This window comes from Oncorhynchus mykiss, chromosome 8 (genome assembly GCF_057628025.1).
Source record: "Oncorhynchus mykiss isolate SJ-2025 chromosome 8, ASM5762802v1, whole genome shotgun sequence".
In the NCBI taxonomy this organism is placed as follows: Eukaryota; Metazoa; Chordata; class Actinopteri; order Salmoniformes; family Salmonidae; genus Oncorhynchus; species Oncorhynchus mykiss.
The window spans coordinates 9,400,277-9,411,090 of record NC_143029.1 but is presented as its reverse complement, the minus strand read 5'-3'; the positions used below and the strand labels follow the sequence as shown (position 1 = coordinate 9,411,090).

At 39.9% G+C, this 10,814-nt stretch overlaps 1 protein-coding gene across 2 annotated transcripts; it reads right to left on the bottom strand.

Moving 5' to 3' along the window:
• Positions 1 to 362: 362 nt before the first annotated feature.
• On the bottom strand, positions 363 to 9,793 carry LOC149981383 (cholesterol 24-hydroxylase-like). 2 transcript variants are annotated; one of them, XM_090242509.1, is made up of 15 exons: positions 9,477 to 9,793; positions 9,149 to 9,226; positions 8,979 to 9,060; positions 8,707 to 8,780; positions 8,417 to 8,503; positions 8,176 to 8,314; positions 7,816 to 7,929; positions 7,515 to 7,677; positions 7,218 to 7,283; positions 5,472 to 5,544; positions 5,294 to 5,378; positions 4,212 to 4,322; positions 2,730 to 2,818; positions 1,129 to 1,195; positions 363 to 952 (listed from the first exon to the last, which is right to left on the bottom strand). In XM_090242509.1, exons 1-15 carry the CDS (start codon positions 9,623 to 9,625, stop codon positions 797 to 799), a joined length of 1,533 nt encoding a protein of 510 aa, XP_090098635.1. In that variant the 5' UTR covers positions 9,626 to 9,793; the 3' UTR covers positions 363 to 796. The 2 variants fall into 2 exon arrangements, with proteins under 2 accessions (XP_090098635.1, XP_090098634.1); XM_090242508.1 differs by having other exon boundaries at positions 5,472 to 5,595; positions 9,477 to 9,774.
• Positions 9,794 to 10,814: the final 1,021 nt, after the last annotated feature.

Below are 10,814 nucleotides of genomic sequence, written 5' to 3'. Positions count from 1 at the left end.
TTTGACCATGACAGTTTACAATCTAGTGTTACTCCAAGCAGTTTAGTCATCTCAACGTGCTCAATTTCCACATAATTTAGTACCAGATTTAGTTCAGGTTTAGTGAGTGTTTTGTTCCAAATATAATGCTTTTCGTTTTAGAAATATTTAGGGCTAACTTATTCCTTGCCACCCACTCTGAAACAAACTTCAGCTCTTTGTTGAGTGTTGCAGTCATTTCAGTCGAAATTGAAAAAAGCAAGGTCTTATGGGTGTAAACAAGAAAGATACAAAACATGAGAATGAATGTTCTTGGTTTGTCTGCAGGTTCACAGCGACACCTTGTGGATTAAAGTATTCTAATCTTCTGGAGCTCAGTGATGTTTGGTCAATTATTTTATTAAAATATAGTAAATTCACTCCAACAGAGGCACTGTGGTAATGTTGGTTAGGAAGTTCATCAAAGAAGTTAATATATACTTTATAAATCTCTTTATATTATGTGATAAATGGTATACTGCATAGTAACTACATGATAAGGGTAAATTAACAACATGGAATCGGCACAAATACAAACACTCCTATGTCAAGTCTGTCCTAGTAACTCTTCATCACATAGAACCATCATATTTAAGATATTATTTCATCATTGATAAAAAGAATAAACAATTGTTCAAAATCCATTTTCATAAAAAATAGCTAGATATTTGAATAAGGTGCTTCATTGAAAAAGAGATAATTTGCTCCACTAGGAAGTATAAAAAATAAGACAAGTATGTTATAGAGAAGTGCTAGTCATGTTCAGGTCCCAGTCAGGTCAGGCTGCGGGTGTCTGTCCTCTGTGTCTGATGTTACACACCACTCCACTCTTTGGTCTCAAAGTCCCAGTGTCCAGGATGTCAAAGGACTGGCCAGGGAGCAGGTTGAAGTCAAACCTCTGGAGCAGCTTGGCCATCACTACCTTGGCCTCCATCTGTGAACAACAGATCTCTTTACAGGATGACAAATCTGGTGTGCTCAACTATAAAACAAAGTATATAATGGAGGCAGAAGTCCAGGAGTAATCTAACTAGGATGGATAATAGGATCAGCAGAGAACAATCCCAAATAAAGTTGTTTCAATGTATTTCATACGGACAGTGTGCTCACCTGTGCGAAGCTCTGTCCCAGACATGAGCGTGGTCCCAGGGCGAAGGGGTAGTAGCAGTAATAGGGTCTTCAGGACAGAAACAAACACAATATGTCTGTTAGCTCTTAAAAAGTGACTGAACGCACAGAGTCCAAATGTGTTTTTCTGTTGCTCATTAAGATAAACTAGATTTCAGTTTTGGGGGTGTGGTTCGATATAACAGTTGCTGATGTTTGTCCCCCATGAGACCAGGTGGTGTAAAGTACGAAGTTCATCCCTTCTCCCTCTGATTGGGTAGACTCACTAAACACAAATGCTTCGATTGTAAATTATGTCGGAGTGTTGAACTGTGACCCTGGCTATCCGTAGATTAAGAAAACAAGAATATCGTGCCGTCTGGTTTTACTTTTGATACTTAAGGACACTTAAAACCAAATACTTTTAGACTTTTACTCAAGTAGTATTTTACTGGGTGACTTTTACTTGTACTTGAGTCATTTTCTTTTAGGGTATCTTTACTTTTACTACAGTTTGAAAATTGGGTACTTTTCCCACCACTGCATGAGACACCATAAGAACAAAGCCCGTATCACTTCCTCAAAATAGTCCAAGTTAACTCAAGAAATCTGTAATTAATTGTGTTTTTTGTCGACAAGGTTTTAGTCACGCAATTTTACATCTAGTTAAGGTGTTTAGTGCAGTATTTCTCAAGTAAAAAATGCGCTACATGTTGTCTTTCGTAAACAAAGTCTGATCCACTGTTCTGCCATCGGATAGAGCGTAATCACCACAGCTGTTTATCCCGTGTTAGTGGGCGAAATCATAACCCAACCACCATGTAAGTCATGACGAACTTTGACTTCATGACCAAAAGTAGCCCTTTCCTGCAATCACTGATCAAAAGTGCCGTCTTTGGCCTCATGCGTGGAATATAGTGGCTGGAGCTTTGTCAGAGTGACCATTGAGTTCTTGGTCACCTCGCTGACCAAGCCCCTTCTCCCCCGATTGCTCAGTTTGGCCGGGTGGTCAGCTCTAGGGAGAGTCTTGGTGGTTCAAAACTTCTTCCATTTAAGAATGATGGAGGCCACTGTCTTCTTGGGGGCCTTCAATGCTGCAGACATTTCTTTGGTACCCTACCCTAGATCTGTGCATCGACACAATCCTGTCTCGGAGCTCTATGGACAATTGCGTCAACCACATGGCTTGGTTTTTGCTCTGACATGCACTGTCAACAGTGGGACCTTATATATACAGGTGTGCGTCTTCCTAAATCATGTCCATTCAATTGAATTTACCACAGGTGGACTCCAATCAAGTTGTAGAAACACCTGAAGGATGATCAACGGAAACAGGATGCACCTGAGCTCAATTTTGCAAAAATGTCTAAAAACCTTTTTTTCCTTCGTCATTATGGGGTATTGTGTGGAGATTGATGAGGGAAATAGTTTTTTAAATACATTTTAGAATAAGTCTGTAACGTAACAAAATGTGGAAAAAGTGAAGTGGTCTGAATATTTTCTGGATGTAATGTATGCCAGTTTCAACGAGTTCAGTTCTGCTTTAATCAATTCAAATGTTGTAAAGAAACAATAAAACAATGAAAACGTATCGTGTGACTTACTTGGCAGCGTCTGGATGGAACCTCTCAGGGTCAAACTTCAGCGGGTCCTCAAAGAACTTATCCAACCTTCCACAGACATACGAATTGAACTGTAAACAGACAAGATAGAGGAAAACAAAAGATTTAAGACACTTTAGGAAATAAAATAAGTACACCCACACCCAAAATAGTTAATGAGGTGTTGACTACACTGTTAAGATGAAATTCATTGTAACACCAAAACTGTTTCAATGTGCTTTGTGTTGTAGCCACGACAGACAAAGATATATAATTAAGAAAACTTTACTAGGCATGTTGTCAACCAGCACATGAATAAAGTAAGTAAAAACTGGTTTCCGTTTCCTGTGTAACATCAATATGAGGAACATCAATATTGCTACATTAACTAGTGACAACTGAGCTGCCACCAACTTGAAGGAGACGAAACCATATCTTTGCTGGAGTATTGAAACACATGACACGGTGTGTTGTAACACCACTAAATCAAATATTGTGCAACACCTTGCCAGGGACTGGGAGCACTAACAGAACAGGTTGAACACACTACTTTGGTGTTTCGAGTTCTGTTTAGAGCAGAATTAGATCCCTTCTCTTTTGTTGTCATTTCCTTTGTCTATGTGGGAATGGGTGCTGTCCTCATTGAACGTCAAAATGCCTGACAGTTTTGATATCCGTTCATCATGATCCATTACACAACAAACTGCTTAATACCAATACAGAAATACAGTCTTCTTTCTTCAAACATGTACACAACATTGTGTGAAAGAATCATAGTCTAAAAACGCTACCCACAATCCTCTAAAAACAGAGTCATGCGTCAAGATAAGAAATGCAACGTGATTAAAACCAAAGACTTCCAATGAGTTCAATCATTCTATCATTCAATCTATTGTCTCTCACTTTGGTTATCCTCATAAAATATAATTACATTTTGAGTAACATATGCAGTTGGATTTACATTACTTTGGTCAAATTTAATTAACAAATCATTGAAATGACTTGCATTTGTAAATCATTGATTGTATGAGAAACACCATTTTTGAGTGTTGATGCTTTTACATTCACTGAACCCCCAAAATGGGTTTTCACAACGCTCTCTTAAAAACACCCATATTCAGGTTGAAGAACCACTTTGGGTGTTTCAGAGTTCCTACACTTCTGTTTTAAAACACATTCTGTGTATTAACATTTTACATTCAAACACCCAGATCTCAGCTTAGGTGCACTACCTGTCATGGTTTCATTACACAATCATGGTGTTTTGAGAAATTCTGTTTACATTCTATGTTAACATAAGAAAAGTCAATGATACAATGATGCTACATTGATGTATGAGCCACACTGGCTTAGACAAGGATACTTGATTCCTTTACCACATTGAGGTACCACAGCGTATCACATGTTAACACCACAACTAAACTTAGAGATATTATCATACAACAGTCATCACTCCTCCACATTGTTTTTGAGGTGACTACTCACCAAGCATGAGACTCCTGCTGGGATGGGGATGCCGTTGATGACAATGTCGTTGGGGATGAAACGAGAAGTGCCTGGTGCTGTAGGGTACAACCTTAGAGTCTCCTTCAAAACCTGACGGGGGGGTGATATGAATCAAACACAACATGCTGATTAATTGACAATGTGAAGAGTTACCTTTTCTTTTCGTCCTAAACTTGGTGCTCCGGTACCGTTTGCCATGCGGTAGCAGAGAGAACAGTCTCTGACTTGGGTGACTGGGAGTTTTGACAATTTTTTGGGCCTTCCTGACACCGCCTAGTATATAGGTCCTGGATGTCAGGAAGCTTGGTCCCAGTGATGTCCTGGGCCGTACACACTACCCTCTGTAGCGCCTTCCGGTCAGATGCCGAGTAATTGCCGTACGAAGTGGTAATGCAACCGTTCAGGATGTTCTTGATGGTGCAGCTGTAGAACTTTTTGAGGATCTGGGGACCCATGCCAAATATTTTCAGTCTCTTGATGGGGAAAAGGTGTTGTCGTGCCCTCTTCACAACTGTCTTGGTGTGTTTGGACCATGATAGTTTGTTGGTAATTTGGTGATGTGGACACCAAGGTATTTGAAACTCTCGACCCGCTCCAATTCAGTCCAGTCAATGTTTATGTGGCCTGTAAGGCCCTCCTTTTCCTATAGTCCACGATCAGCTCCTTTGTCTTGCTCACATTGAGAGAGAGGTTGTTGTCCTGGCACCACACTGCCAGGTCTCTGCCCTCGTCTCTATAGTCTGTCTCATCGTTGTCAGTGATCAGGCCTACCACTGTTGTGTCATCAGCAAACGTAATAATGGTGTTGGAGTGGTGGGTGAACAGGGAGTACAGGAGGGGACTAAGCACACACACAAAATAACACATTTCGCTGGGCAGCCATCTCCTCCAGCGCCATTCTATCAGCCATCGTACAACATTGTATAACGTACAATATGGTTTCTGTGTACAGATGCCAGTTCCAATTCTGAGTCCTTGATCTGGTTTGTAGCTCCATTGCTGTCACTGTCAGGTCAATGACAAGACAGCACACACAAACCTGGGACAGGTAGATCATTTACCTGAGACAGGTAGGTCATTTTCCCCAGGTCGTCAAAGCTGATTTCCTGTTTCATCCCGATGACATCATCCACTTCCTGCTTCACCCTGGAAATGGCAGACACTCACAAACTCAACCAACCTGTTTTTATTACAGAAATGATCAATAGCGAAAATAGAAATGATGAAAACAAGTCCTACTTTGTCAGTATCTCTGGCAGCCTTCCCAGTTCCATGACGGCAAAAGCTAGTTGATTGGCTGTTGTCTCTTGCCCTGTCATGATTAAAACAACAAAAGCTAGTTGATTGGCTGTTGTCTCTTGCCCTGTCATGATTAAAACATCAAAATTACTGTGACTGTTGTTTCTTCAAATTTCAAATGAGCTCAAAAAACTATACTATGGAGATTGATTTAATATATATATATATATATATACACACAGTTTAAGTCGGAAGTTTACAAACACTTAGGTTGGAGTCATTAAAATTTGTTTTTCAAAAACTCCACAAATTTCTTGTTAAAAAACTATAGTTTGGGCAAGTCGGTTAGGACATCTACTTTGTGCATGACAAGAGTAAGTTTTCCAACAATTGTTTACAGACAGATTAGTTCACTTATAATTCACTGTATCACAATTCCAGTGGGTCAGAAGTTTACATACACTATGTTGACTGTGCCTTTAAACAGCTTGGGAAATTCCAGAAAATGATGTCATGGCTTTGGAAGCTTCTGATAGGCTAATTGACATAATTTGAGTCAATTGAAGGTGAACCTGTGGATGAATTTCAAGGCCTACCTTCAAACTCAGTGCCTCTTTGTTTGACATCATGGGAAAATCAAAAGAAATCAGCCGTTCAAAGATGAATGTACTTTGGTGCGAAAAGAGCAAATCAATCCCAGAACAACAGCAAAGAAACTTGTGAAGGTATTGGAGGAAACATGTACAAAAGTATCTATATCCACAGTAAAAGGAGTCCTATAGCGACATAACCTGAATGGCCGCTCAGCAAGGCAGAAGCCACTGCTCCAAAACCGACATTAAAAAAGCCAGACTACAGTTTGCAACTGCACATGGGGACAAAGATCATACTTTTTGTAGAAATGTCCTCTGGTCTGATGAAACAAAAATACAACTGTTTGGTCATAACGACCATCGTTTTGTTTGGAAGAAAAAAGGGATGCTTGCAAGGCGAAGAACACCATCCCAACCGTGAAGCACGGGGGTTGCAGCATCATGTTGTGGGGGTGCTTTGCAAGAAGGGACTGGTGAACTTCAAAAAAAAGATGGCTTCGTGAGGTAGGAAAATTATGTGAATATATTGAAGCGACATCTCAAGACATCAGTCAGGAAGTTAAAGCTTGGTCGCAAATGGGTCTTCCAAATGGACAATGATCCCAAGCATCATTTCAAAGTTGTGGCAAAATAGCTTAAGGACAACAAAGTCAAGGTATTGGAGTGGCCATCACAAAGCCCTGATCTCAATCCTATATAGACTTTGTGGGCAGAACTGAAAAAGTGTGTGCGAGCAAGGAGGCCTACAAACCTGACTCAGTTACACCAGCTTTGTCAGGAGGAATGGGCTAAAATTCACCCAACTTATTGTGGGAAGCTTGTGGAAGGCTACACGAAATGTTTGACCCAAGTTTAAAAAAAATTAAAGGCAATGCTACCAAATACTAATTGAGTGTATGTAAACTTCTGACCCACTGGGAATGTGATGAAAGAAATGAAAGCTGAAATAAATAATTCTCTACTATCATTCTGACATTTCACATTCTTAAAATAAAGTGGTGATCCTAACTGACCTAAACCAGGGAATTTTTACTAGGATTAAATGTCAGGAATTGTAAAAACGGAATGTGGTGTATGTAAACATCCGACGTCAACTGTATATATATATATATATATATAAATAAAGTATAGCACTTGTTTCAGGGAGACGTACCCGCAATGAAGAACGTCACAAAGTTGTCCAGCATAATCTCCTCATCATCGTTTGCTATGTTTTCCTCTGAAATTATGGATATATATCAGTTTACAGCATTGAGACAATAGTGCTACTGAACCTCATCAATTACATGACTGTTTTAGCAAACACTTGTCCCACAATGTCACATGCAGAGCCACAGGTAAAAGGTTTCCAATGTTAGCCTGGTCCCAGATCTGTTTGTGCCGACTTGAACAGTGGCAGGAGTTGGCAAGACGGCACGAACAGATCTAGGATCAGGCTACTACAACATGCCTTTGCCAGCCGTCTTGAGGATCTGTGTGAGGATGTCTTTTGGAACGTCCTCTCCGTTTTGGACGGCCATTTTCCTCTCGTTGATCCACTGTCTGCCTGTCGAACGCAGCAGCTGACAAGACTTCTTCACCTCGTTGATGAACTTCTTGTTCTTTGGGTAGAGCTACATATGTAGGATCTTAATTTGATTACTCTTTAACACAGGATTTTATCTGATGAAACTGTAGGATTTCAAATAGATCAATTCAATAAGCCATCGTTCTCGAGAAGCATCACCAACATCTTTGATGCCATTATTTACCTGGAAGGTAAGGTCTCTGACATAGAGGACCATTCCCTTCAGACACATCTCTATAGCGTTGGGGAACGGAGAGTCACTCTCCTTCAGCAGATCCAGCTCCACTCCAAACGCCACCTACAGATGAGATAAAAACAGAGGATTGACAACATGATAAGGTAAAACTCCTGGTTCTAGTTATGCTAATTATAGCTAGCACATTGGCATGGTGAGACTAAATTGTATATAGCTTAGGTAATGAGTGTGTTATAACTGCCTGTTATGACAATTTTACTGTCAGATATACAAACAAATGTAGCTTTCAGAAATAATAAAGTGTAAGGGCAGTGTGGGGATCTGAGGGTAACAGGAAGTGACCGTTACCTTAGTGATGACATCCAGTGTCACACAGTTGAACATGTGTTGCATGTTGGCAGCTGTGTTGTTGTCAGCCATGTCCGCCAGTTTATCCATCAGCTTCTCTGCCCTCTCGTTGAACGCACCCATCTGACCCCGCAGGTACCTAACAATACACAGCAATGATGGATGGATGAACAGATGGATGGCTGGATGGATTGATCAATGGAGTGATCAATGAGTCGATTGATCAATTATAGTGACTTACAGACTGCTGAAGGCAGGGTCCATTATTCTTCGCTGTTTGTACCACTCATCATGATTCTGTGCTGTGATCAGGCCATTTCCAAAAAACCTATGAAGAAGAAGGACAACAGAGTATTTACCCTAAGACTGAATAAACTGACCAGTGACCAAGTTGTCCCGTTTGAATGTCTATATTCTCTGTAGGCTACGCATGCAATAACCAGCATTAGGAGGGATTGTGTTGAAAGAGTTTGTACCAACCAAAACATTGACACAATAAATAGTAGTAGGAAGTATATTTAGAGGACTCACCTCTGTCCAAACAGGTTGAAGAGACGCTTATAGACCTGTGAGTCTTTGGGGTACTTCGGTGACATCAGGACTTCCTGTGGAGACAAAGAAAAGTGTCAGTTTGAAGGGGGAATTGGTTATTTTACAGCACTTTCATTTCAGAAATTAACATGGTAAAATGTATGATTACACTAATCTTGGTTAACCCAGAACTAAAATCTTGCTTAATTTGGTCAGGTGTTTACGTAGTCAGTCCATCAGAAATTATTATTGCAGTAATTTCACAGGTTTACCTTGGTGGTATCAGGACAGGTCACACACAGCACCACAAAATGCAAACCGTTGATACGGTACACCGGTCCATATGTCTCAGCCCTGTCAAAGATAAAATATATCTTTATTTATTGTCCCAGAATATTCTGTCCCAGAATAAACAACACCTGATTCATAGCATTCAACAAACCATTCCAGAAATTTGTCGTGGACAACTCGACCACTGCTCATCTCCCTCAGCATGGTTGGGGAATGACCAAATATAAAACTGGGGGAGAACAAGAGACGGGTTAATAACTGAAAAATAAGAACGTTATGACATGAGTGATACCTTCACCTAGTGAAAATGAAAAAGACAGGTGAAACAGCGACCCTGACTGCTGTTGAGGTCAACTTTCACCTACTGTAGTTCCTTATCAACAAATCCGATGCGTTATGTCGCCGCTCAGTATAGTTGAAACTAACATTTAGCTAAAGCATTTTAAAATAAATATTCAAGTTACATCATACTGACTCACCTATCCCTTGGTGGTCCCGGTATGTGATCATATTTCAGATGAATATATTTTATGTAAAGACAAAAACAGAGAAATGCGATGAAAATCAATCCAAGCAGGCAAATAAACAAATAACCGATCCAACCTGCAAAGAAAGAGAAAAGGGCCATATTTCCGAAGACTCGGTAGCTCGCGGTGAGCCTGCAAACCAGTTATGTGTTGTCGTTTCTTTTTGGACGGAATTTGGTCACCCGTAGTACTAGTAGTAGAGAGATATGTGAAGCGAGAGGGTTTACTCTGCATAAAATATGTCCACGTTAAGCAGATCGTTAATTATTAATTATTTTTGGCTGCGGTTCTGCATTTTCTGGAACCACACTTGTGTGGAGCAAGATAGCTGCCAAAAGGTTGAATATACATATCGTTAAGAATGTAAGAAAATCCATATGTAAATTGTTAGGATTGTAAGAAAAGCCATGCGTGAAACATGAAATGTAAACGTTAAAATAGATCTGTAAAAGTACAAATCCTATGTTCCGACTATGAATGAACATTAACACGTTCAATTCTTACTTTACAACTCCCTTCACTCGGTTATAGATCTTTTAAATACAGTTCATTCGGGAAAGTATTCAGACCCCCTCCCTTTTTCCACATTTGTGAACCGTTTCAGGAAACTAGGCATATGTCGCAGGTCACTACTTAACAGGAGAGCCGTTTGAAAGTAAACATATTATTCTAATCAAAATGTGTTTTTGGGCAGAAATGCCTTCTTGAACATAATAACAAAACTTGTATGCCATCTGTAAATATGAATCAAATTGTTAAATTACGAGCCTAGTTTGTTTAGCCACAGAAAAAGTTGACAACCTTCCCGCAAGCCATGATAGGCTGAGATAATGAGTGGGCTGGACATGCCGAGAGATGAGTTTGGATTTGTCTGCCAAATAGCACACTTCTGTCTATTTGAGCTGGTCAGTATGTCTAGGTAATCCTGTCTTACTCAGATGTATTTATTTATTTATGTATCTATTATGTAGTAAAACTGCTTAAAATGTTGCTCACCACTTTCTGGAGGACCAAGTTTTGAAATTAGTGATAAATCGAGCATGATAGCTAAGGAGATGGAGAAAACACCTGTCTCCAGATTACATCTTCAAACTAAGGGCAACCATGGCATCCGACAGGAGATGTGTCCATCCATGAATGATGTGCACTGGTAAGATACTCTAGCTAGCTACATTTTCAAATATTACACGTTTCTAATTTTGACAGAAAGTGGTTTAATTTCAAGTTAAAGTGTACTGTTAGCTAGCTAATGTTAGCTGGCTGTCTCGCTATCTAATGTTACATGTATGA

Bases quoted from the DNA above. Each gene is read 5' to 3' on its own strand.
- LOC149981383 (XM_090242508.1), bottom strand. From the start codon at position 9,625: ATGGCCCTTTTCTCTTTCTTTGCAGGTTGGATCGGTTATTTGTTTATT. The intron at 8,781-8,978 runs GTAAACCTGTGA...TTGTCTCCACAG, and splicing joins CCTGTCCTGATACCACCAAG to GAAGTCCTGATGTCACCGAA. The intron at 2,819-4,211 runs GTGAGTAGTCAC...GTCTGTTTACAG, and splicing joins CAGCAGGAGTCTCATGCTTG to TTCAATTCGTATGTCTGTGG.